At 46.6% G+C, this 27,649-nt stretch overlaps 1 protein-coding gene across 1 annotated transcript; it reads right to left on the bottom strand.

Moving 5' to 3' along the window:
* Positions 1 to 751: 751 nt before the first annotated feature.
* Positions 752 to 27,649, bottom strand: LOC141996379 (maestro heat-like repeat-containing protein family member 7). Its single transcript, XM_074968303.1, has 7 exons — positions 27,626 to 27,649; positions 27,162 to 27,284; positions 26,824 to 26,903; positions 26,295 to 26,400; positions 25,989 to 26,084; positions 25,133 to 25,278; positions 752 to 1,532 (listed from the first exon to the last, which is right to left on the bottom strand). Exons 1-6 carry the CDS (start codon positions 27,647 to 27,649, stop codon positions 25,159 to 25,161), a joined length of 549 nt encoding a protein of 182 aa, XP_074824404.1. The 3' UTR covers positions 752 to 1,532; positions 25,133 to 25,158.

The raw sequence follows: 27,649 nt of genomic DNA on the forward strand, positions 1-27,649 counted from the left end.
CACACGCCGACACACACAGACCACACACACATGCTGACACACGTCTCTCACACATGCCGTCACAAACACACACGCCAACACACGTCTCTCACACATGACGTCACACGCACACACACCGACACACACAGACCACACACACACCAACACACGACACTGACACACACAACACCGACGCACACCACAGACGACGACTGACACACACACACAAGACACACGACGTCTCACACGCCCACGACATGACATACTACATGTCACACGACACACAAAACGGCACACAACACAACACTGACATCACACACGACACCGACACACACACAAGACGGCAGACGACACGACACCGAAATCACAACCCTCGAGACAACCCCCAGCGGGTGCGAGAGCGGAGCGGGGACGGGCGGGGTGAAGTCGGTCTCTGGGCGGCGCGTGGGGCCGGTGTGGACGGGAGGGAAGAGGGCGGCAGGGCCGAGGGCGAGATTCCCAGCCCCCGTCGAGCGCTGGGGAGCGAGGGCTCCGGCTCGGCTCTCGCAGCGGCTCTGGCGAGGAATGGTGCCGGAGCTCTCGCCGGAGGGGAACACGGCAGGAGGGGGCCTGAGCCGCTTGGGCCTCTTTCCAAGGAGGCAGAACCAGGCCTCCGCTCTCTGCCCTCTGCAGACCTGGCTGCGAGGTCAGTGCTTCCAGTTCCTCCTCCGCACTCGCTGTCGTCCTCCTCACCGGCCGTGGGCGTCCTCGCCGGGGACGGGGCTCGGGGGGGTTAAGCCTGGGGAGGGGCCAGAGTCTCCTGAGCAGAGTGACTCTGTGGGGTGCCGTTAGAAAAGGGGCTTTTTGGTTGTGATGCTCAAGGTGTAATGGGAGGAGAGTGGAGGGCGGATCCCCGCCGTGTGGGAGAGGCAAACAGAGGAGCCTACGAGACGTTGCCGACTGAGATGGTAACTTACTTGTTTTTTTCCCCTTGTGCTGGGTTTAGTACCAAGGAAAAAGAAGTCAAGCCTCAGAGTCTACTGCCCTCTTGCGATGGAAAGTGAGTGAGAGCAGCGAGCCTGTGACCGTTGGTGATGCCAGGCAAGAGGCCTCCATCTGGGAGCCGAGCAATCGCCAGTCTCGATGAGGTAAGTGTCTGGTTTGGTGAGGACTCTGCTCACACCCCACCTGAGTCCAGGTAGGGAAGCCCCGTAAATTAGGGTTCGGTTTGTAGGAAAAGGTTCCTGATCAGTTGTGGTTACGAGGGAGAAAAGGTCCCATTTTCAGAGGCTGCTCGTTTCTCTGGTCAGGAACGGTGTCTTCTCCGCAGCTGAAGGTTGGATCCAAGAGGATGACTCCAGGTGGTGAGTTGCTCGCCCTGCTCTCATGTTTCTCTGTCTTCTCTCGTGTGTTCGCCAACTCTCTCTTTCTCTTCTCTCCTCTGCTCTCCTCGTGCCGTGTCCCTTCACAGGACACGGGTAGGTGTGCATTCCCACAGGTGAGGTCTCGGGAGCCATGGAGAAGTCGGAGCGGACGAAAGTCATGCAGGGCAGTAGAAAGGCTGCTGAAAGTACCTGAAGAGACAAAGGAAATGAGAAGGGGGAAGTCCAGACTAAGACAGGAGTCTAGTCTGTAAAGAGAAACAACGGGAAGTCTAAGCTACAGAAACTCTTCAAGTTGCCGAAAGACATTTAGGATGGGAAATTACTTCTTGAATCCAGTCTCTTTAAGATCTTAGGCTTAGTATGCGTGTGTATTTGTATTTGCTGAGTAATCTGCCTTCTTCTGTTTGCTATCCCTTATAATCACTGAAAATCTACCTTTTCTAGTGAAACTATTTTTTGTTTATTATTATTATTAAACTCAGTTTGTGCAACGGGTGCTCCGTGAGGAAATGCTTTGTGTATTACTCCAAGGGGCCGCCCGGTGTCACTGTTGCTCCATGAGGGAAATGATTTGAGCACGACCTGAATTGGCCACCCACTGTCACTGTTGGTCCAGGAGGGAAATGATTTGTGCATTACCCTGAGTGGCCACGTCGTGTCACTCTTCCTCCATGAGGGGAATGCTTTGTGCATTACCCTGTGTGGCCACCCAAGACAACACACACAAAACATCACACACACAAAACACGACAGACGACACTGACACACACACACACACAACATGACACCGACACACACACACAGAACACGACACACAGATAGATGGGTAGTGTAAAATGAGACATTCATTACTAATCAGATGTAGCCGTTGATGTCTCATGCACTCTTCCTCGAAAAGCCATTCGGATTCTCGCCTGATCATTTGGTAGATTTCTGTTCAAGAAAATTACTCCTAATGAGACATACATTATTGAAAGTACTAGTGATCAATTTCTCCTTGAATGATTCGCCAAAACGCTTTTCGATTCCCTGCTGGTGATTTGGAAGAAATCGGTTCTTGAAATATACTAAAATAGAGAAATTCATCTTTGAGCTGTGTCATAGATAAATATGAGAGGGAATCTTCCTGAAAGCCCCGAGGATTCACTTCTCACGCTATGTTACAGATCAGTTCGTGAAAATTAATATCAGAAAGTTATTCCTCCTCAGGTCTCCTGATAGATTTCTCATGCAATCATGCACCAAAAAACAATTGTATTCTCTCTTCAGGATTTGGTAAAGCTCGCTTTGTGAAAATTACTAAAAATGAGGAAATCATTCTTAACAAGTACTAGTGATAAAGACTCCAGCAATCATCTTCCAGTTGTCAAAGTCAGATTCAAGACTCACTGAATTTGTCAGACCACTCTGTTTATTAGCAAAACGCATTGCCAATGCACCCAGACAGATGTGAGCCTCCTGCAAAACTCAAGCTAACTTATTTATATAGATAAGCCAAAGCCAATCATAGAATCATAGAATCATAGAATATCAGGGTTGGAAGGGACCCCAGAAGGTCATCTAGTCCAACCCCCTGCTTGAAGCAGGACCAATTCCCAGTTAAATCATCCCAGCCAGGGCTTTGTCAAGCCTGACCTTAAAAACCTCTAAGGAAGGAGATTCTACCACCTCCCTAGGTAACGCATTCCAGTGTTTCACCACCCTCTTAGTGAAAAAGTTTTTCCTAATATCCAATCTAAACCTCCCCCATTGCAACTTGAGACCATTACTCCTCGTTCTGTCATCTGCTACCATTGAGAACAGTCTAGAGCCATCCTCTTTGGAACCCCCTTTCAGGTAGTTGAAAGCAGCTATCAAATCCCCCCTCATTCTTCTCTTCTGCAGACTAAACAATCCCAGCTCCCTCAGCCTCTCTTCATAAGTCATGTGCTCTAGACCCCTAATCATTTTTGTTGCCCTTCGCTGGACTCTCTCCAATTTATCCACATCATTCTTGTAGTGTGGGGCCCAAAACTGGACACAATACTCCAGATGAGGCCTCACCAGTGTTGAATAGAGGGGAACGATCACGTCCCTCGATCTGCTCGCTATGCCCCTACTTATAAATCCCAAAATGCCATTGGCCTTCTTGGCAACAAGGGCACACTGTTGACTCATATCCAGCTTCTCGTCCACTGTCACCCCTAGGTCCTTTTCCGCAGAACTGCTGCCTAGCCATTCGGTCCCTAGTCTGTAGCGGTGCATTGGATTCTTCCATCCTAAGTGCAGGACCCTGCACTTATCCTTATTGAACCTCATCAGATTTCTTTTGGCCCAATCCTCCAATTTGTCTAGGTCCTTCTGTATCCTATCCCTCCCCTCCAGCGTATCTACCACTCCTCCCAGTTTAGTATCATCTGCAAATTTGCTGAGAGTGCAATCCACACCATCCTCCAGATCATTTATGAAGATATTGAACAAAACCGGCCCCAGGACCGACCCCTGGGGCACTCCACTTGACACCGGCTGCCAACTAGACATGGAGCCATTAATCACTACCCGTTGAGCCCGACAATCTAGCCAGCTTTCTACCCACCTTATAGTGCATTCATCCAGCCCATACTTCCTTAACTTGCTGACAAGAATACTGTGGGAGACCGTGTCAAAAGCTTTGCTAAAGTCAAGAAACAATACATCCACTGCTTTCCCTTCATCCACAGAACCAGTAATCTCATCATCAAAGGCGATTAGATTAGTCAGGCATGACCTTCCCTTGGTGAATCCATGCTGACTGTTCCTGATCACTTTCCTCTCATGTAAGTGCTTCAGGATTGATTCTTTGAGGACCTGCTCCATGATTTTTCCAGGGACTGAGGTGAGGCTGACTGGCCTGTAGTTCCCAGGATCCTCCTTCTTCCCTTTTTTAAAGATTGGCACTACATTAGCCTTTTTCCCCCGTTCGCCACGAGTTTTCAAAGATAATGGCCAAGGGCTCTGCAATCACAGCCGCCAATTCCTTCAGCACTCTCGGATGCAACTCGTCCGGCCCCATGGACTTGTGCACGTCCAGCTTTTCTAAATAGTCCCTAACCACCTCTATCTCCACAGAGGGCTGGCCATCTCTTCCCCATTCTGTGATGCCCAGCGCAGCAGTCTGGGAGCTGACCTTGTTAGTGAAAACAGAGGCAAAAAAAGCATTGAGTACATTAGCTTTTTCCACATCCTCTGTCACTAGGTTGCCTCCCTCATTCAGTAAGGGGCCCACACTTTCCTTGGCTTTCTCCTTGTTGCCAACATACCTGAAGAAACCCTTCTTGTTACTCTTGACATCTCTTGCTAGCTGCAGCTCCAGGTGCGATTTGGCCTTCCTGATATCTTTCCTACATGCCCGAGCAATATTTTTATACTCTTCCCTGGTCATATGTCCAACCTTCCACTTCTTGTAAGCTTCTTTTTTATGTTTAAGATCCGCTAGGATTTCACCATTAAGCCAAGCTGGTCGCCTGCCATATTTACTATTCTTTCGACTCATCGGGATGGTTTGTCCCTGTAACCTCAACAGGGATTCCTTGAAATACAGCCAGCTCTCCTGGACTCCCTTCCCCTTCATGTTAGTCCCCCAGGGGATCCTGGCCATCTGTTCCCTGAGGGAGTCGAAGTCTGCTTTCCTGAAGTCCAGGGTCCGTATCCTGCTGCTTACCTTTCTTCCCTGCGTCAGGATCCTGAACTCAACCAACTCATGGTCACTGCCTCCCAGATTCCCATCCACTTTTGCTTCCCCCACTAATTCTACCCGGTTTGTGAGCAGCAGGTCAAGAAAAGCACCCCCCCTAGTTGGCTCCCCTAGCACTTGCGCCAGGAAATTGTCCCCTACCCTTTCCAAAAACTTCCTGGATTGTCTATGCACCGCTGTATTGCTCTCCCAGCAGATATCAGGAAAATTAAAGTCACCCATGAGAATCAGGGCATGCGATCTAGTAGCTTCCGTGAGTTGCCGGAAGAAAGCCTCATCCACCTCATCCCCCTGGTCCGGTGGTCTATAGCAGACTCCCACCACTACATCACTCTTGTTGCACACACTTCTAAACTTAATCCAGAGACACTCAGGTTTTTCCACAGTTTCGTACCGGAGCTCTGAACAGTCATACTGCTCCCTTACATACAGTGCTACTCCCCCACCTTTTCTGCCCTGCCTGTCCTTCCTGAACAGTTTATAACCATCCATGACTGTACTCCAGTCATGTGAGTTATCCCACCAAGTCTCTGTTATTCCAATCACGTCATAGTTCCTTGACATCACCAGGACCTCCAGTTCTCCCTGCTTGTTTCCAAGGCTTTGTGCATTTGTATATAAGCACTTGAGATAACCTGTTGATCGCCCCTCATTCCCAGTATGAGGCAGGAGCCCTCCCCTCGCAGACATTCCTGCCTGTGCTTCCTCCCGGTATCCCGCTTTCCCACTTACCTCAGGGCTTTGGTCTCCTTCCCCCGGTGAACCTAGTTTAAAGCCCTCCTCACTAGGTTAGCCAGCCTGCTGGCAAAGATGCTCTTCCCTCTCTTCGTAAGATGGAGCCCGTCTCTGCCCAGCACTCCTCCTTCATGGAACACCATCCCATGGTCAAAGAATCCAAAGCCTTCTCTCCGAGACCACCTGCGTAGCCATTCGTTGACTTCCACGATTCGACGGTCCCTACCCAGGCCTTTTCCTTCCACGGGGAGGATGGACGAGAACACCACTTGCGCCTCAAACTCCTTTATCCTTCTTCCCAGACCCACGTAGTCCGCAGTGATCCGCTCAAGGTCATTCTTGGCAGTATCATTGGTGCCCACGTGGAGAAGCAGGAAGGGGTAGCGATCCGAGGGCTTGATGAGTCTCGGCAGTCTCTCCGTCACATCGCGAATCTTAGCCCCTGGCAAGCAGCAGACTTCTCGGTTTTCCCGGTCAGGGCGGCAGATAGATGACTCAGTCCCCCGGAGGAGAGAGTCCCCGACCACCACCACCCGCCTTCTCCTCTTGGGAGTGGTGGTCGTGGAACCCCCAACCTCAGGACATCGCATCTCATGCCTTCCAACCAGCGGAGTCTCCTTCTGCTTTCTCCCCCCAGACATATCATCTGGTCCACTCTCCGCAATGATACCTGTGGAGAGAACATGAAAGCGGTTGGTTACCTGTGTCTGTGTTACTGGAACCCGGACATTCCGCTTACCTCTTCTGGAGGTCACATGTTGCAAAGCTTCTTCACTGGCCTCTTGGCTCCTCTGTGCAACCTGCTCTATATCTTTAGAGCTTTGTGCCCCTAGAAGCCTATCCTGTGTTTTGTCCAGAAAATCCTCAGTTTCTCGTATACAACGCAGGGTCGTTATCTGTTGTTCCAGACCTTCAATCTTCTCTTCCAATATGGAGACCAGCTTGCACTTTGTACAGACAAAGCCGCTTCTGTCCTGTGGAAGAAAGACAAACATGGCACATCCAGTGCAGGTCACAACAGCTGAACCCCCCCCCTTCCATATCACCTACCTACTATGAGCTTCCTCAGAGACGTTTGCAAGATGTAAGCCTCACTGGGCTCACTCCAGGCGAACTCCCAGGCAAACTCCTGCTGTGAGCTGCTCTGCTGTCCCCGCTGCTCAGCTGGTTCGCTGCCGCTCAGCTGGTTCGCGAGGCTCTGGCTATTTTTAAACAGCCAGGCTTCCCTGACGCAAACAGACAGACACCCTAATGCCCGCCCCCTGCAGGCTAGCAGCCAATCAGACACTCACTCAGGCTCTCTCACTGCCCTCCAGGCAAACACACGCTCGGATACTTCCTCAGTTTAACATAGGAGACAAAAGGACGCGGAAACTGAGAAATATACATACATATCTTATTTGCACACGAACGTTTACCAATCTCCTAGCTCAGTAGGAGCTCTAAGTTAATTAGGTTGAGGACCCATTGATTCACACTCCTTAATGTTTCTCTTCCTGACAGCTATATTTCAACAAACCCTTCAAACAGCATTTCTTTAATGAATTATAATTTCAATGCAATTTATTCTCCTTTCACACAACACTCTTTTCCAGTCTCTGAGGATGATGTGGAAGTAATCCGTTCGTGAAAATTTCTAAATATGAGAAATTATCATCGATGTGTGCGACCAATAACTTTCTCAAGGAATCGTCTAGAGAGCCCATAGGATTCACTTCCAGTCAAAGCTGCAGCTCCATTCCTGAAATTTACTGAACAATGAGAAAGTAATGCGTTCTCAGGGCTTCTAATAAATTTCTCATGGAGTCATCCGAGAAAGCCATAAGGATTCTCGCCTGAGGATTTGGTGAATATCGGTCAGTGAAACTCACTACAGAGGAGCCAGTTATACCTGAAAAGTGCAAGTAATTAGTACCTCATGGAATCATCCTCCAAAGATCTTTTAGATACTCTCCTGGTCATTTGGTAGAGATGGGTAGTGTAAATTGCTAAAAATGAGACATTCATTACTAATCAGATATAGCCGTTGATGTCTCATGCACTCTTCCTCGAAAAGCCAGTCGGATTCTCACCTGATCATTTGGAAGAGATCTGTTCAAGAAAATTACTCCTAATGAGACATACATTATTGACAAGTACTAGTGATCAATTTCTCCCCGAATGATTCGCCAAAATGCTTTTTGATTCTCTGCTGGTGATTTGGAAGAAATCGGTTCTTGAAATATACTAAAAATGAGAAATTCATCTTTGAGCTGTGCGACAGATAAATTTGAGAGGGAATCTTCCTGAAAGCCCCGAGGATTCACTTCTCGTCATACGGTGCAGAGCAGTACGTGAAAATTACTCCAGATTAGAAAGTCATTCATAATCAGGTATCCTGATCTATGTCTCATGGAACCATCCACCAAAAACCAAGTCTCTTATCTCTTCGGCATTTGGTAGAGATTTATTGTGAAAATTCCTAAAAATGAGAAAGTTATAACTGATCCTTGCTATAAATGAATCACAAATGGAATCATCCTCCAAAAGCCTTTCAGATTTGCTCCTTGTGTTTTGGTAGCTATGAGTTCATGATTTGGTGGAAATTACTAAAAATAAGACTTTTATTACTGATCCATGGTAGTAATCAATTACACATGGAATCATCCTCCGAAATCCTTTGATAATTAGCTCCTGGTGATTTCGAATAAAATCGGTTCGTGAAAATGACTAGGAATGAGAAAATTCATTCCTCATCCGTCTTCTGATAAATTTCCCATGCAATCATCCACCAGAAAGCAATTGAATTCTCTCTCGGTGCGTTGGAACAGATCGGTTCATGCAAATTACTCAAAGTAAGAAAATCATTATTTAGAAGTACCCAGTGGTAAAGACTCCAGCAATCCAGATCTCTCCTGGTGAGTTTGTAGAGATTAGTTCATGAAAATTATTAAAAAATCAAACATTTATTACTGATGACTGCTAGTAATTTGTACCTCATGGCATCATCCTCCAAAGATCTTTTAGATACTCTCCTGGTCATTTGGTTGAAATAGTTTGTGTAAATTACTAAAAATGAGACATTCATTACTAATCAGCTGTAGCCATAGATGTCTCATGCACTCTTCATTGAAAAGCCATTCGGATTCTCTCCTGATCCTTTGGTAGAGATCGGTTCATGAAGATTACTAGAATTGGGACAGTTATTACTGATCACTGCTGGTCATTAACTCCATATGGAATTATCCTCCAAAATCCTTTCAGATTTGCTTCTGGTGATTTGTTAAAGATCGAGGCTCAAAAATTCCGAAAAAAGAGAAATTCTTAACAGCTTAGTGGTAGTCATTCATTCCTCACATAATGATCCTCCTTAGTCCATTCCAATTCGCTCCTGTTGACTTGGAAGAAATCGGTTCCTGAAATATACTCAAAATGAGAAATTCACCTTTGATGTGTGCGACAGATAAATTTGAGAAGGAATCTTCCTGAAAGCCCCGAGGATTCACTTCTCGTCATATGGTACAGAGCAGTTCGTGAAAATTACTCCAGATGAGAAAGTCATTCGTAATCAGGTATCCTGATCTATTTCTCATGGAACCATCCACCAAAACCCAAGTCTCTTATCTCTTCGGCATGTGGTAGATAATTATGGTGAAAACTGCTAAAAATGAGAAAGTGATAACTGATCAATGCTATAAATCAATTACAAATGGAATCATCCTCCAAAAGCCTTTCACATTCGCTCCTTGTCATTTGGTAGATCTCAGTTCATGATTTGGTGGAAATTACAAAAAAGGAGACAGTTCTTACTGATCAATGTTAGGAATTAATTACACATGGAATCATCCTCCGAAATCCTTTGATAATTAGCTCCTGGTGATTTCGAATAAAATCGGTTCGTGAAAATTACTAGGAATGAGAAAATTCATTCCTCACCCGTCTTCTGATAAATTTCCCATGGAATCATCCACAAGAAAAGGAATTGCATTTTCTCTCGGTGCGTTGGAACAGATCGGTTCGTGCAAATTACTCAAAGTAAGAAACTCATGATTTACAGGTACCTAGTGGTAAAGACTCCAGCAATCCAGATGTTCTCCTGGTGAGTTTGTAGAGACTGGTTCATGAAAATTACTAAAAAATCAAACATTTATTACTGATGACTGCTAGTAATTAGTACCTCATGGCATCATCCTCCAAAGACCTTTAAGATACTCTCCTCGTCATTTGGTTGAAATAGTTTGTGTAAATTACTAAAAATGAGACATTCATTACTAATCAGCTCTAGCCATAGAGGTCTCATGCACTCTTCATCGAAAAGCCATTCAGATTCTCTCCTGATCCTTTGGTAGAGATCGGTTCATGAAAATTACTAAAATTGAGACAGTTATTACTGATCACTGCTAGTCATTAACTCCATATGGAATTATCCTCCAAAATCCTTTCAGATTTGCTTCTGGTGATTTGTTAGAGATCGAGGCTCAAAAATTCCGAAAAAAGAGAAATTCTTAACGGCTTAGTGGTAGTCATTCATTCCTCACATAATGATCCTCCTTAGTACTTTCCAATTCGCTCCTGTTGACTAGGAAGAAATCAGTTCCTGAAATGTACGAAAAATGAGAAATTCATCTTTGATGTGTGCGACAGATAAATTTGAGAGGGAATCTTCATGAAAGCCCCGAGGATTCACTTCTAGTCATATGGTACAGAGCAGTTCGTGAAAATTACTCCAGATGAGAAAGTCATTCGTAATCAGGTATCCTGATCTATTTCTCATGGAACCATCCACCAAAAACCAAGTCTCTTATCTCTTCGGCATTTGGAAGAGATTTATGGTGAAAATTGCTAAAAATGAGAAAGTGATAACTGATCAATGCTAGAAATCAATGACAAATGGAATCATCCTCCAAAAGCCTTTCACATTCGCTCCTTGTCATTTGGTAGATCTCAGTTCATGATTTGGTGGAAATTACTCAAAATGAGACAGTTCTTACTGATCAATGTTAGTAATTAATTACACATGGAATCATCCTCCGAAATCCTTTGATAATTAGCTCCTGGTGATTTCGAATAAAATCGGTTCGTGAAAATTACTAGGAATGAGAAAATTCATTCCTCATCTGTCTTCTGATAAATTTTCCATGCAATCATCCACCAGATTGCCTTCTATGATGAGATGACTGATTCTGTGGATGAAGGGAAAGCAGTGGATGTATTGTTTCTTGACTTTAGCAAAGCTTTTGACACGGTCTCCCACACTATTCTTGTCAGCAAGTTAAAGAAGTATGGGCTGGATGAATGTACTATAAGGTGGGTAGAAAGTTGGCTAGAGTGTCAGGCTCAACGGGTAGTGATCAATGGCTCCATGTCTAGTTGGCAGCCGGTGTCAAGTGGAGTGCCCCAGGGGTCGGTCCTGGGGCCAGTTTTGTTCAATATCTTCATAAATGATCTGGAGGATGGTGTGGATTGCACTCTCAGCAAATTTGCGGATGATACTAAACTGGGAGGAGTGGTAGATACGCTGGAGGGCAGAGATAGGATACAGAGGGACCTAGAAAAATTGGAGGATTGGGCCAAAAGAAACCTGATGAGGTTCAATAAGGATAAGTGCAGGGTCCTGCACTTAGGACGGAAGAACCCAATGCACAGCTACAGACTAGGGACCGAATGGCTAGTCAGCAGTTCTGCGGAAAAGGACCTAGGGGTTACAGTGGACGAGAAGCTGGATATGAGTCAGCAGTGTGCCCTTGTTGCCAAGAAGGCCAATGGCATTTTGGGATGTATAAGTAGGGGCATAGCGAGCAGATCGCGGGACGTGATCGTTCCCCTCTATTTGACATTGGTGAGGCCTCATCTGGAGTACTGTGTCCAGTTTTGGGCCCCACACTACAAGAAGGATGTGGATAAATTGGAGAGAGTCCAGCGAAGGGCAACAAAAATGATTAGGGGTCTGGAACACATGACTTCTGAGGAGAGGCTGAGGGAACTGGGATTGTTTAGTCTGCAGAAGAGAAGAATGAGGGGGGATTTGATAGCTGCTTTCAACTACCTGAGAGGTGGTTCCAGAGAGGATGGTTCTAGACTATTCTCAGTGGTAGAAGATGACAGGACAAGGAGTAATGGTCTCAAGTTGCAGTTGGGGAGATTTCGGTTGGATATTAGGAAAAACTTTTTCACCAGGAGGGTGGTGAAACACTGGAATGCGTTACCTAGGGAGGTGGTAGAATCTCCTTCCTTGGAAGTTTTTAAGGTCAGGCTTGACAAAGCCTTGGCTGGGATGATTTGATTGGGGATTGGTCCTGCTTTGAGCAGGGGGTTGGACTAGATGACCTCCTGAGGTCCCTTCCAACCCTGATATTCTATGATTCTATGATTCTATGAAAAGCAATTGCATTCTCTCTCGGTGCGTTGGAACAGATCGGTTTGTGGAAATTACTCAAAGTAAGAAAATCATGATTTACAAGTACCTAGTGGTAAAGACTCCAGCAATCCAGATTCTCTCCTGGTGAGTTTGTAGAGATTGGTTCATGAAAATTACTAAAAAATCAAACATTTATTACGGATGACTGCTAGTAATTAGTACCTCATGGCATCATCCTCCAAAGATCTTTTAGATACTCTCCTGGTCGTTTGGTTGAAATAGTTTGTGTAAATTACTAAAAATGAGACATTCATTACTAATCAGCTCTAGCCATAGAGGTCTCATGCACTCTTCATCGAAAAGCCATTCAGATTCTCTCCTGATCCTTTGGTAGAGATCGGTTCATGAAAATTACTAGAATTGGGACAGTTATTACTGATCACTGCTGGTCATTAACTCCATATGGAATTATCCTCCAAAATCCTTTCAGATTTGCTTCTGGTGATTTGTTAAAGATCGAGGCTCGAAAATTCCGAAAAAAGAGAAATTCTGAATGGCTTAGCGGTAGTCATTCATTCCTCACATAATGATCCTCCTTAGTACATTTCAATTCGCTCCTGTTGACTAGGAAGAAATCAGTTCCTGAAATGTACTAAAAATGAGAAATTCATCTTTGATGTGTGTGACAGATAAATTTGAGAAGGAATCTTTCTGAAAGCCCTGAGGATTCACTTCTAGTCATATGGTACAGAGCAGTTCGTGAAAATTACTCCAGATGAGAAAGTCATTCGTAATCAGGTATCCTGATCTATTTCTCATGGAACCATCCACCAAAACTCAAAAAGGGATGGAGTGTTAGGATATAGATATTCAGGCCTGTCTGTAAAGGCCTATACTCTAAGAATTTAGGTGTATTCTTATCACTTGGCTAATAATAGAGGTACAAAAGAGAATCAAAATAACTGTCTGCCGGTGTAAGGGCCTTCTCTTACTGTGACACTCTGAGGCCCTGTTCTTAGCCTAAGGCCTTTGGCTAAGCAACAGAGGCAGCCATTAACTTAGAGCTCCTACTGAGCTAGGAGATTGGTAAACTTTAGTATGCAAATATGATATGTATGTATATTTGTCAGTTTCAGCTTCCTTTTGTCTCCTGTGTTAAAGGGGCTTTGGCTTCTCTATATAAATAAGTTAGCTTGAGCTTTTGCAGGAGGCTCACATCTATCTGGGTGCATTGGCAAAGCGTTTTGCTAATCAACAGAGTGGTCTGACAAATTCAGTGAGTCTTGAATCTGACTTTGACAGCTGGAAGATGATTGCTGGAGTCTTTATCACTAGTACTTGTAAAGAATGATTTCCTCATTTTTAGTAATTTTCACGAAGCGAGCTTTATCAAATCAGGAAGAGAGAATACAATTGTTTTTTGGTGCATGATTGCATGAGAAATCTATCAGGAGACCTGAGGAGGAATAACTTTCTGATATTAATTTTCACGAACTGATCTGTAACATAGCGTGAGAAGTGAATCCTCGGGGCTTTCAGGAAGATTCCCTCTCAAATTTATCCGTTGCACAGCTCAAAGATGAACTTCTCATTTTTAGTATATTTCAAGAACCGATTTCTTCCAAATCACCAGCAGAGAATCGAAAAGCATTTTGGCAAATCATTCGAGGAGAAATTGATCGCTAGTACTTGTCAATAATGTATGTCTCATTATGAGTAATTTCCTTGAACAGATCTCTACCAAATGATCAGACGAGAAACCGAATGACTTTTCGAGGAAGAGTGCATGAGACATCAAGGGCTACCTCTGATTAGTAATGAATGTCTCATTTTTAGCAATTTACACGACCCATCTCTACCAAATGACCAGGAGAGGATCTAAAAGGTCTTCCAAGATTGATTCCATAAGGTACTAATTACTAGCAGTGATCAGTAATAAATGTTTGATTTTTTAGTAATTGTCATGAACCAATCTCTACAAACTCACCAGGAGAGAATCTGGATTGCTGGAGTCTTTACCACTAGGTACTTGTAAATAAGGATTTTCTTACTTTGAGTAATTTGCATGAACTAATCTCTTCCAACGCACCAAGAGAGAATGCAATTGCTTTTCTGGTGGATGATTCCATGGGAAATTTATCAGAAGACAGATGAGGAATGAATTTTCTCATTCCTAGTAATTTTCACTAACCGATTTTATTCGAAATCAGGAGCTCATTATCAAGGGATTTCGGAGGATGATTCCATGTGTAATTAATTACTAACATTGATCAGTAAGAACTGTCTCATTTTTAGTAATTTCCACCAAATCATGAACTGAGATCTACCAAATGCCAAGGAGCGAATCTGAAAGGCTTTTGGAGGATGATTCCATTTGTCATTGATTTCTAGCATTGATCAGTTATAACTTTCTCATTTTTAGCAGTTTTCACGATAAATCTCTAATAAATGCCGAAGAGATAATAGACTTGGGTTTTGGTGGATGGTTCCATGAGAAATAGATCAGAATACATGATTACGAATGACTTTCTCATATTGAGTAATTTTCAGATACAATTTTCATATGGTGGTCTGGGGTTTTCCCTTCTGGTCTCCGCTCCAACTGCGACCAGTTTTCTTCTTCTCTGCCACCTCCACCCATCTGGCTCCAATCTCTCCTGCCTCGATTACAGTTTTGGGCTTCCCAATATAGGATGTATCTTTTTATTTCCTCAGGAACCCCCTCTAAGAATTGTTCCATTTGCATTAGGAAGGGCAAATTTACTGGAGATTCAACACTTGCTCCTGATATCCAGGCATCCCAATGTTTCACAAGGTGGTAGGCATGTCGGGTAAATGACACATCTGGTTTCCACCTTAGGGCTCTGAACCTCCAGCGAGAATGCTCGGGTGTTGTCCCCATTCTGACTCTCGCCTTGGATTTAAACAGTTCATACTTCTTCATGTGTTCTTTAGGCATCTCAGCCGCCACCTGAGCTAAGGGTCCCCTGAGCTTCGGCCTCAACTCTACCATGTATTGGTCGATAGAGATGCTGTACCCAAGGCATGCCCTTTCAAAATTTTCTAAGAAGGCCTCAGTATCATCACCTGCCTCGTAGGTGGGGAACTTTCTGGGATGGGAAGTGGTACCTGGGGAAGGATTGCTATGGTTTGTTGGTATATTCTGCTGAGCCTTTACCGTCTCCATCTCCAGTTCATGCTTCCTCTCTTTTTCCTTCTCCTCCTCCACATGCTTCCTTGCCTCCATTTCTCTCCTGTGGGCAGCCTCCTGTACCTCCTTCTCCAGCCGCATGAGTTCTATTTGTCTTTCATGTTCTTTTTGTTTTTCCTCAGCCTGAAATTTGGCTAATTCCAGCTTTTGTTGAGCCGTGGATTCTGTCATCCTAACCTCTCTGTTTTTAACTAACTTTACACCCGAGGTTTAGAAATAAACAAACAAAACTTGGCTGTAAAATTTTGCTGTTCTGGAATAGGATACCTATTCTCTGATAGTGATTGTCAGCCTACAGAAAAAGACAATTCCCTTTGTCTCTGCTCTGTTCCACAAATCAAAGCAAAAAACCTCCAACTACGTGGAAACCTGCTTACCAGCAGCCCCCCCCCCCAAAAATTCCTTTTTAAACCTGTGCACCTTGTAAAAAAAAAATCAAAATCCTAAAAAAAAACCCCTACCACTTTTGTCTCCAGGCAAATGGGTAGAACACCCCCCTGTTTACTTTTAGGGGGAAAAGAATAACTCCGGTTTGCGAAGACTGTGAATTTCCGTGCAGGAGATTAAATACTCTGCCTCGAGGCGAAGAAAACCTGCAATTCACAAAGATAATCCCGTTTTGTCTCTGCTCTGTCCCCAAAGCAGAGAAAAAACTAGCTGCTTTCAGTTGGACCTCCTTTCCAGCAGCCCCAAAGGAAAAAAAATATTTCCTTTTTTAACATCTTTTTTTCTGGTTCAAAAAATCTCAAATTGATCTCAAAAGGATTTCAGGTTAATCCCACCACTCTGCCACCATGTCAAGGTTCCTTCCCCACTCTGAACTCTAGGGTACGGATGTGGGGACCTGCATGAAAACCTCCTAAGCTTACTTTTACTAGCTTAGGTTAAAACTTCCCCAAGGTACAAATTAATTTTACCCTTTGCCCTTGGAATTTCCACTGCCACCACCAAACTTAAACTGTGTTTACTGGTAAATATAGCTTGGACACGTCTTTCCTCCAAAATCCTCCCAACCCTTGCACCACACTTCCTGGGGAAAATTTGGTAAAAATCCTCACCAATTTGCATAGGTTACCACAGACCCAAACCCTTGGATCTTAGAGCAATGAAAAAGCATTCAGTTTTCTTACATGAAGACTTTTAATAGAAGTAAAGGAATCACCTCTCTAAAATCAGGATGGTAGGTACCTTACAGGGTAATTAGATTCAAAACATAGAGAATCCCTCTAGGCAAAAGCTTAAGTTACAAAAAAGACACACAGACAGGAATAGTCATTCTATTCAGAACAGTTCTTGTCTCAGTCATTTAAAGAAATCATAATCTAACACATACCTAGCTAGATTACTTACTAAAAGTTCTAAGACTCCATTCCTGTTCTGTCCCTGGCAAAAGCAGCATACAGACAGACACAGACCCTTTGTTTTTTCCCCCTCCTCCCAGCTTTTGAGTCTCTTGTCTCCTCATTGGTCATTTTGGTCAGGTGCCAGTGAGGTTACCTTTAACTTCTTAACCCTTTACAGGTGAGAGGATTTTTCCTCTGGCCAGGAGGGATTTTAAAGGAATTTTACCCTTCCCTTTATTTTTATGACATCTCCTATTTGGGTAGTGACTGCTGGTGGCTAAGTGAGGCAAAGGTCTTTGATTTTCTCTTCTCCCTGCACTCCCACATCTGAGGTAGTGCCCCCTGTTGGCCAATTGAGGCACTACTAATTGGAGCAGTGACCTCCCCGTGGTGGCCTGGTGTGGCAGTGCCCTCTTGGTATCTCCCTCCCACAACAGACAGACACACACCGTTGTGGTAGTGGCCACTTCAGGCCGTGGCTTGTTTATCATCCCCCCCCAACCATTGCAGCAGTGACTCCTGGTGGCCACGTGAGACAGTGCCCTGCATGTGTCCCCCCGGCCAGTGCTGCAGTGACCCCTGGGGCCCAGTTTGAGAACAGGTTTTGTGTACCTCATGTGTAGCCTGTGTGTACCTCACGTCTTGGAGCAGTAAAGTGTGGTAGCCAGCTAAACAGGGCACAGTCTGACGTCTGGTGGCCACATAGGGCAGTGGCCTGTGTGTACCATCTCCACTGGCGCCGTGACCCCTGGTGTCTTGGTACTAAGATGCAGCCACATCTGGGTTACACAGTGGGGCTGTATATAGGCCAATGGGGATCGGCCCCCACTGTTCCAGGAAGTAGACAAGGTCTAAGGTACCAGAGCAACTGCTGCTGCTATTTCAACAGGAAGAGAAGGAGGAGGCTGCAGGATGGTGAAGGAGAGAAAATCAACACTGCAGGAGCAGGAGAAGGTAAAGACCAGGAGAATCCAGAAGCCAAGTCACCAGAGAGGCACAGGGAACCTCTCTGCAACCTCCCCAAAACTCTCATTTGAAGAGGGGTGTGGACTGTGGAATATGTAGCTTTCTCCCAAAAAACATAAAGAAATAGCTTTGAGCTCTGATGCGCTATGTAAGGTCAGTTCTTTGATGGGGTTAGTGAGGGGTTCGATGCCATTTAACTAATCCACTTTCAAGTCACACCTTCTACTAACCAAAATTCATTTTGCTGAGTGTCCCCCTGTTGGCAAGCCCTGAATTCTCCGCGCTGACCCGTCCCTTCAAGGCCCTGGGTTTGTGGTACAGGAAGGGCTTGATCATTTTTTATAGTGGGGGAGCTGAAAGCCGGCTAGCTGGACCCCCGTGTGTTCACAAGCAGTGTGAAAAAGCACAATTCCCGCTCACACTGCTCAGGGACAGCACAGCTCCGGGGTTCTCAAGGATCACACACTAATGCTAGCTTCAGAGGCGTGTGCATGGGGTGGGCCCAGGCACACCCGAATCAGGGTCGCCCCAAGCCCCCCAAAAAGGGGGGGGGGGCGGCCGGACTGCTGGAGATGGGGGGCGGGGGAGTCTGGGGTAGGGGGGCCCCAGCCCAGCCACTCTTCTCCACCCCCACTCTACCCTGGAGGGGAGAAGCTTGGTGGGGCTGCGCCCCGGGCTCAGTCCTGCTGCTCCGAGGCCGCTGGCAGCCAAGCTCCCGCCTCGCCCCACAGCTCGCTGCGGACTCGCCCCACCTCCGCCCCCTGCCCCCGGTCCGCGGTGTGCCGGGCAGAGAGAGGGGGACGTGGAGAAGAGGCAGGGACAGGGCCTTGAGGTAGGGGGTGGAATCGGGGTATACCCCCTCCAGCCCCCCTCCAGCACCCCTCCAGCCCCCTCCTGTGAACTGCTCAGGGCAGGGGCCTGGGAGCACCCCCACAACTCCAGTGCACCTCCCCAGCCCTGACCCTGCAGCCCTCTCCCACACACGCAGCCCTCTGCCCTGACTCCTGCACCCCCCCACACACCCTGCCCTGATTCCTGCACCGCCTTCACACACACCCAGTCCCCAGTTCAGACTCCTGCACCCCCCACACATCCCCACCCCCACCCTGAGCACCAAACTGGAGCTCTTGCACCCTCCCCCTCACATACCAACCCGCACCCCTGGCACCGAATGGGAGCTGCCCCACTTAAGCGCTCCACACCCCCAACCTCCTGCCCCAACCTTCATTCTACCTCCTGTTCAGACCCTGCACCCCAACCCCCAGCCTTCTCCTTCACACCCAGCCCTGTGCTCAGTGCACCCCCACCCTCAGCTCAGTGCAGAGTGAGACGAAGAGAATGGGCTAGAACCAGGGAGAAGGTAGGTACACACTCTATGTGGGCAGGAGTGGGGGGGATCCTGTTTACCCCCTCCCCAGACCTGCTGTGCTTGCAGTTTACCCCTGGCCCCTTTCTTGCTTCAAGGACCAATCCTAGCTCCTGCCCCACTGTGCTTTTGCCCTCAGCCCCTGCCTTGCTCCAGTCAACAGGGACTAATCCTCCCCCCATGTCCCACTGTGCTCATCTTGCCCCTGTCCCCTGCCTCACTCCAGCTGGGGACCAATCCTTCCCCCCGCCCCCCATGCCCAACTTTGAGGGTGGATGAAAATCAATGACTTTTTAAAAAAAATCAAATAATCTGATTTTTTTTATTTAAATTGGATTTTTGAGGAAAAAATATCTAAAGATTGTTTTAATTAAGGTACATCAGAGATGCTTAGTTTTGCAGTTCTCAGACTGTGGATTTGTGTCTCCAGAGGTAATGTGCTTGTTAACAGCAAAAATGTTTTAAATAAATAAATAATATAGAGAGGTGAGAAATAACAGACCTCAACTCTATTGTCCCTCTGCAAATATGTGGACACAGGGTCAACCCCTTACCTCTCTTTAAAAGTGAAAAGTTTCAAAAAGTTCAATGAATAGAAGATTGTTGGGGGCAGAATAGATCTGGACAAGGAAAAGAAGTCTGGAGATAAATGTGAGAAGAGAGGGACATATGCTTTTTGTTAAACTATTATGTTTGCTGTTGAAGAATAATATCCAGAATACTTCACGTTGTTGTTTTAGTTAAATAAAGCAATTTAAATATCTATCTGGGGATGTTCTCTTCCTAATACAGCCTGGCAAGAAAATCCTCCAAATATTAATGATTAACCTGTTGAATTGGAGAGAGCTCACCTCCCAATCACTTCATAAATATCTGCGTCAGTTACCTTTGGTAAATGAAATAACCCATGCATTCATGTTGTGATATAGCTGTAAAACTCATCTGAAAAGTTTTCAAAATAAATCACAGTTTAAAAATGTACAGTGTTTCCCTTCTAAAAGTGAAACCTACATCGAACTCTGAGTTGTGAAGAATGTGTATTAAGGTTATAACAACCAACAAGAATGCACTTTTATGTAGAAAACCATGATTAAATGGAATCTTCCTGACGAGTGATTTAAATCAAATCCACCCTGCCCGCTGTACTCTTGCCCCGGCCTCTTCATTCCCCAGGGGGGCCCACAAATATGTTTGGTGCCAGGCCCACAAAAAGTCAATCCTGCCCTGTTCCTAGAACGAACACCCATTGAGTGGGGCGATCCCCAGGGAGTAGCTCCAACCTCCAGCGTGCCTGGCCAGGGGCAGGACATGAGCACGGCAAGGGAGGGGGGTGGCAGTGACATCACACAGGCCTTTTGCAGGAGCTCAGCCAATTGGTCAAAGGTGGTGGGGAGGTGGTGACCTCACAGACAGATGCTGACATCAGCCAGGCAGGACGGGGAGGGGCCAGGGAAACCTCGGCGACCCCTGTGGCTTCACTTCAGCGAGTCTCCTTCTCGAAGTCTCTCCATGAGGACTGAGAGGGGATCAGGGGTCACGTACGTGAGCACCAGGGAGAACCTCTGTAGAGTTTTCTCCTTTCCTTTCATAGATTTATTGATAGAAAACAGACGTCCCTTTTGAGAAGGTAAGAGTCTCCTCAGGTCTGAAACCTCTTCAGTCGGATCTATCTGGTGACAGTTGAATTCTAGGCAAGATTCATCAGCCAGATTCTACAGAAAATTCTTTCCTGAGTAATTCGGATCTCACCCCATCTAATAACCCATCACAGGCCATTGGGCCTATTTACCATGAATATTTAATTACCAAAACCATGTTATCCCATCATACTATCTCCTCCATAAATTTATCGAGTTTAATCTTAAAGCCAGATAGATCTGTTACCCCCACTGCTTCCCTTGGAAGGCTATTCCAAAACTTCACTCCTCTGATGGTTAAAAACCATCGTCTAATTTCTAGTCTAAATTTCCTAGTGGCCAGTTTATATCCATTTGTTCTTGTGTCCACATTGGTACTGAGCTTAAATAATTCCTCTCCCTCTCTGGTATTTATCCCTCTGATATAGTTATAGAGAGCAATCCTATCTCCCCTCAACCTTCTTTTAGTTAGGCTAAACAAGCCAAGCTCCCTGAGTCTCCTTTCATAAGACAAGTTTTCCATTCCTCGGATCATCCTAGTAGCCCTTCTCTGTACCTGTTCCAGTTTGAATTCACCCTTCTTAAACATGGGAGACCAGAACTGCACACAGTATTCCAGGTGAGGTCTCACCAGCGCCTTGTATAACGGTACTAAAACCTCCTTATCCCTACTGGAAATACCTCTCCTGATGCATCCCAAGACCGCATTAGCTTTTTTCACAGCCATATCACATTGGCAGCTCATAGTCATCCTATGATCAACCAATACTCCAAGGTCCTTTTCCTCCTCCGTTACGTCTAATTGATGCGTCCCTAGCTTATAGCTAAAATTCTTGTTATTAATCCCTAAATGCATGACCTTTCACTTCTCACTATTAAATTTCATCCTATTACTATTACTTCAGTTTACAAGGTCATCCAGATCCTCCTGTAGGGTATCCCTGTCCTTCTCTAAATTGGCAATACCTCCCAGCTTTGTATCATCCGCAAACTTTATTAGCACACTCCCACTTTTTGTGCCAAGGTCAGTAATAAAAAGATTAAATAAAATTGGTCCCAAAACCGATCCTTGAGGAACTCCACTGGTAACCTCCCTCCAGCCTCACAGTTCACCTTTCAGTAGGACCCGTTGTAGTCTCCCCTTTAACCAATTCCTTAGCCACCAATCCATCTTATCCAATTTAATTAATAATTCCCCATGTGGCACAGCATCAAATGCTTTACTACAATCTAGGTAAATTAGATCCACTGTGTTTTCTTTGTCTAAAAAATCTGTTACTTTCTCAAAGAAGGAGATCAGGTTGGTTTGGCACGATCTACCTTTTGTAAAACCATGTTGTATTTTGTCCCATTTACCATTGACCTCAATGTCCTTAACTACTTTCTCCTTCAAAATTTTTTCCAAGACCTTGCATACCACCTATGTCAAACTAACAGGCCTGTAGTTACCCGGATCACTTTTTTTCCCTTTCTTAAAAATAGGAACTATGTTAGCAATTCTCCAATCATACGGTACAACCCCTTAGTTTACAGATTCATTAAAAATATTTGCTAATGGGCTTGCAATTTCTTGTGCCAATTCCTTTAATATTCTTGGATGAAGATTATCTGGGCCCCCCGATTTAGTCCCATTAAGCTGTTTGAGTTTTGCTTCTACCTCAGATATGGTAATATCTACCTCCATATCCTCATTCCCATTTGTCATGTTACCATTGTCCCTAAGATCGTCTTTAGTCTTATTAAAGACGGAGGCAAAGTATTTGTTTAGATATTGAGCCATGCCTAGATTATCCTTGACCTCCACTCCATCCTCAGTGTTTAGCGGTCCCACTTCTTCTTTCTTTGTTTTCTTCTTATTTATATGACTATAGACCCTTTTACTATTGGTTTTAATTCACTTTGCAAGGTCCAACTCTACTTGACTTTTAGCCTGTCTCACTTTATCCCTACATGTTCTGACCTCAATAAAGTAGCTTTCTTTGCTGATCCCTCCCTTCTTCCACTCCCTATATGTTTTCTGCTTTTTCTTCATCACCTCTCTGAGATGCTTGCTCATCCAGCTTGGTCTACAACTCCTGCCTATGATTTTTTTCCCCTTACTTGGGATGCAGGCTTCCGATAGTTTCTGCAGCTTTGATTTAAAATAATCCCAGGCCTCTTCTACCTTTAGATCCATAAATTCTTCAGTCCAATCCACTTCCCTAACTAATTTCCTTAATTTTTGAAAGTCAGCCCTTTTGAAATCAAAAACCCTAGCTGCAGATTTATTTTTATTAATCCTTCCATTAAGTTTGAATTGAATTAGCTCATGATCACTTGAGCCAAGATTATCCCATACAACCATTTCTTCTATGAGGTCCTCACTACTCACCAAAACCAAATCTAAAATGGCATCCCCTCTAGTCGGTTCAGCAACTACTTGATGAAGGAATCCATCAGCTATCGCATCTAGGAACATCTGAGCCCTATTATTATTACTACCACTCGTCCTCCAGTCTATATCTGGGAAGTTAAAGTCTCCCATGATCACACAGTTTCCATGAGTATTTACTTTATTAAAAACATTAAAAAGGGCTCTATCCATATCCAAATTAGACCCCGGCGGTCTATAGCACACCCCAAGCACTATCCCAGGGGAGGCTCTAATAGTTTTCTTCCCCAATTTAATTTTTGCCCAGACAGACTCTGTCATATCCATTTCATCACTTCTTATTTCTTTACTTTCTATCTCATCATTGATATACAGTGCTACTCCACCACCTTTACCTTTATTTCGGTCTTTCCTAAACAGCACATACCCTTCAATACCCGTAGTCCAGTCATGACTACTATTCCACCATGTTTCTGTTATCACTACAATATCTGGTTTCACTTCCTGCACCAGTAGCTCCAGTTCCTCCATTTTGTTACCTAGGCTCCTCGCATTAGTGTACAAACATCTTCATTTTTGCTGTTTGGCCTCGCTCACGTTCTTTACCCAATGAGGCACGGTCATTCTACAGCCAGTATAACCTTTAAGACTTGTATCTACACTGCCCTTCCTCCTACCCATGGCTGTATCCACTCTTACTTCATTTTCTTTCCTCTCAATGCTGAATTCTGGCGTGGAGATTACCTGGACATCTCCCAACCATCTCCCCCTAATTCCTAGTTTAAAGCTCTCTTAATCAGTTGTGCCAGCCTCCATCCTAGAAGTCTATTTCCTTCCCTACTCAGATGAAGTCCATCCTGAGAGAACTGTCCTCTATCCATGAATGCCTCCCAGTGGCCATACATCCCAAAGCCCTCCTTATAGCACCACTGCCTGAGCCATCTGTTGATAGTCATAATCTTGTCACACCTTTGTTGCCCTTCTCTAGGAACAGGCAGAATCCCACTAAAGATCACCTGAGCCTCAATTTCCTTAAGCGTCCTCCCCAGCCTAGCATAGTCTCCTTTAATACTTTCCAGCGAGAATCTAGCCGTATCGTTTGTTCCCACATGAAGGATAATTAGAGGATTCATTCCCGCTCCCTTTAGAATCCTTTTCAACCTCAGGTCTACATCCCGTATCTTAGCACCTGGAAGACAGCACACTCTCCTATTCTCCAGATCAGCTCTGGTTACAGGCCTATCTATTCTTCTCAGTAAAGAGTCCCCAATCACATAGACCTGTCTTTTCCTAGTGACGGTGCTATTCTCCAGTCTATCTCCTGTTCCCTCTGGCTGCAAGTTCTTTCCATTCCTATTCTCCCTTGTAATCCTCTTTAACCCACCCTGTATCCTCCTGGGGCTCATATTTGGTGTAATCTCCATTAACTCTTCCCCTTTTCCTATAGGACTAGCCGCTCTTCTCTTCTTCCTTGCCCTTCCACCTTCAGTGACTACCTGCTGAGCCCCTTCTTCATTTTCCAACTCGCATGCCTATTCTTAAGCTCTATTTCTCCTTCACTAGCCCGTCTTTTCCTCTGCCTGGTTCTTTTAGTCACATGCTTCCACTGACCACTTTCCTCACCCAGAAGTCTCCCCTCAGAATTCCCCAGTCCTGCTTCCATCTGCAAGTCTGAGCTTTTCCCTTCAGATACCTCATGTCTTTGCTCCATAATCTGCTCAAACCCCTTCCTAAACTCTACCAGACTTTCCACCTGCATCTCCAAACCTCGGATCTTTTCCTCCATCAGCTCGAGCAGACAGCGTTTCACGCAGACAAAACTCTTACCAGATCCCCCCTCCAGGATCATGGACATACCACAGCTTCCACATCCAGTCATCCTCCTTGTGTCTTCCGCTACATGGGTCACTCCCACTGCTGCCTCTGTATCAGTCATACCCTTCCCACCTAAGTCCTGTTAATCTGGGAAACACAAACCCCACCCCCCACAGCAAAACACAAGCACCACAAGACAAACTCCCCTGACAAACCCCCCCTCAAACCCCTCGTCTACAGCTCTGTTCGCTAGCTCCTGTGCCGCTGCCTCACTCGCCAGACTTGCTCCAGCCCACCTGCGCCTGGAGCCAGGAGCCTGGGGTCAGTGGCCACTGTCGTCGAATGCAGGGAGGGTGATGGTGGATCTGAGCAGGGCCATGCTGCTCCTAATGGCCCTGGCTCTCTCTCGCGACACCCTGGACACGATCCAGTAGTTAATGTGCTGTGGGGAAAGGAGGCAGCTCAGGATCAATGGGTAGGTGCATGTGTTGTGCTAATGAGCCCTTCCCCATCCCCAGGGGGCTGAGACATTGTGTGTGGGGTGGAATATCTAATTCATTGATTGCAGAGCTTCCGAAGGGGATTGTTGCCCCAGGATGATGGTTGTATCCTGCAGGTCACAACTTGTCACTGTCTCTCTAGATTGGGACAATGCTCGGTGTTGGGGCTGCTCCCATCCTCCCTGAACTCCTGATTCCTGAACAGCTTACCAGGAAAGAGACAGACCCCTTCCCCCTCCCTGGCTCTCAAGTCCTTGGTTGGGTGAAGGGACTGAGTGTGAGCACAATCCCCCCAGGAATCTCAGGGCCCCTCGGAGACAAGGGCTGATTGTGTGGGGTCCTCCTGTTTCTCTAGGAACGAGCCTGTGACTCTTCTCTGAGGACCGTCTTCTGGACCTCACAGGAGGGGTTCAGACTCTCGCTCCCCAAGCCAGCCAGGGACCCTTTGGTTAGTGCTGAACAGAACCAGGCAGACCTCTGGCTTGAAGTCCCAGCTCCTTCCTCTGTCCTTCCAGGAGGAAGGGCCTGACACTGCATTGCACTAACTGCCCTGACCAAGGATGGCCCACTGCGGGCCCAGCTAGGAGGACAGACTGGAAAATGGATCTAAGAGTTAAGGTAAAATTGCCCCCACCCCTCTCATCACACTCACCTCCAAGATGTAGTGGAGCCTGTTGGTGCCTGGGGACTCTGCCAGCAGATTCCCCAGCATGGCATCCAGGATGTCTGGCAAGACCCTATGCAGATCCTGCAAAGCAAGGGAGAGTCATGGGTCAGAGTTAGGGAAACTGGGGCTACACCTGCCACAGGATAGGAAGAGGGGTCTGTGGGAAGCAGTGGTGAGACCCCCAAACACATATCCTGGCCTCTCTCATTCACATCCCACTGCAGGCAATTAGCAAGGATTCGTGGCAGGATGACAACTAGCTCTTCAAGCCATGACTTTAGCATGATCTACCTGGACTTGGGTGGGGTCCTTCTCCATGCTCAGGGTGAACACGGCATGAAGGGCAGCACGAAGGAGGTGGGTCTCCAGCTCTGGCTCCAGGGCGGGTGTCATGGTGCTGGCAAGAGAGAGAGGAGCCGGGATTAGACTGTGTAGTGCAGGGGTGGGACTGGCACCAACGCGGACGTGAAACTGCAGGGAAATAGGCAGAGGCTGGCGAGAATGGAAACTGAGGCACCAAGCCAGGGAATGATAAGGCCAAGGTTTCCCAGACAGACAGTGGCAGGGCAGGAATAGCGCCTGTTCCCTGGACCTGCTGCCCCTCCTGTATCTGATCCTGGGAGTCAGCCTCTCCCAAAAGCCATTGCACTGTTACTGGAATGAAAAGAACAGCCCAGCCAGGAGCGTGTGAACCTTCCTGTCACCTCTGCCAGAGGACTCACCCTCTGGAGGTGACCTGGGAGTGGGAGGGACAGTGACTCCCAGCCATGGACCTGAGCAGCACTGGGGTGAGGGGAACTTGGCAACAGAGTCTCGGTACCTGAGGTTGCCCACAGCAATCAGGCAGTTGGCCAGGATGGTGCCGGGTGGAGAGTCATCAGGAAGCTCCTCAATGAGCTCCTGTGAAACCCAAAGGAGACAAAGGAGCGTGTGAGATTCGGGCCTCACTGACACTTTCCAATGAGAAGATTACACAGCCAGCACCCCACCCAGCCAGCAGGATCCCCCCACCTGCCTCCCATTCCTCCAATTCCTGCCCACTATTTGTCCCCTCTCTTCTCCCCTATCTTCACCCCAGCAATCCCTGCCCTCCGCTGCCCCTCCAGCACCAGCCATCCCCCAGCTGGCTCCAGCTGCCGGGCGCCGTGTCTCGCTCACCACAATCCTCTCCACCACAGCCACCTTGCAGCAGTGCGGCTCCAGTGTGTCCTGCCCTCTCTGGTGTGCAGCGAGACACGTGGGGCAGATGGCATGCAGGAACGCGAGCTGCTGGGCCTCATCCTGCTCCCGCCAGGAGTGGGGTTAGGCAGGAGAGAGCCAGTTAGCCAGGGACCTCCCTGCCCACACTCCCCCTTCTCAATGATGCCTTCAGCCCCCAACTCCTTCTAGACTCCATAGCAAAGAGACCCCCCCCAACCACTGTCTTGGGCTCCCTGGGAGGTGCCTCCCCCCCCGCCCCGCCCAATGGAGCACCATGGACCCAAGTGGCAGCATCTTGTGTCAGTGGGGTTCACGTGGCTCAGACCAGACACCTGGGCTGGGGACCTGCCCCCCATAGCATTGGTCAAGGGCCAGGGCCCAGAGTGTTCACAGCCCCCTCTTCACCCAGCCTGGCTCCTCACCTGGAACAAAGCAGAAGCGTCCAT

Source organism: Natator depressus, chromosome 12, assembly GCF_965152275.1.
Source record: "Natator depressus isolate rNatDep1 chromosome 12, rNatDep2.hap1, whole genome shotgun sequence".
Classification (NCBI taxonomy): Eukaryota; Metazoa; Chordata; order Testudines; family Cheloniidae; genus Natator; species Natator depressus.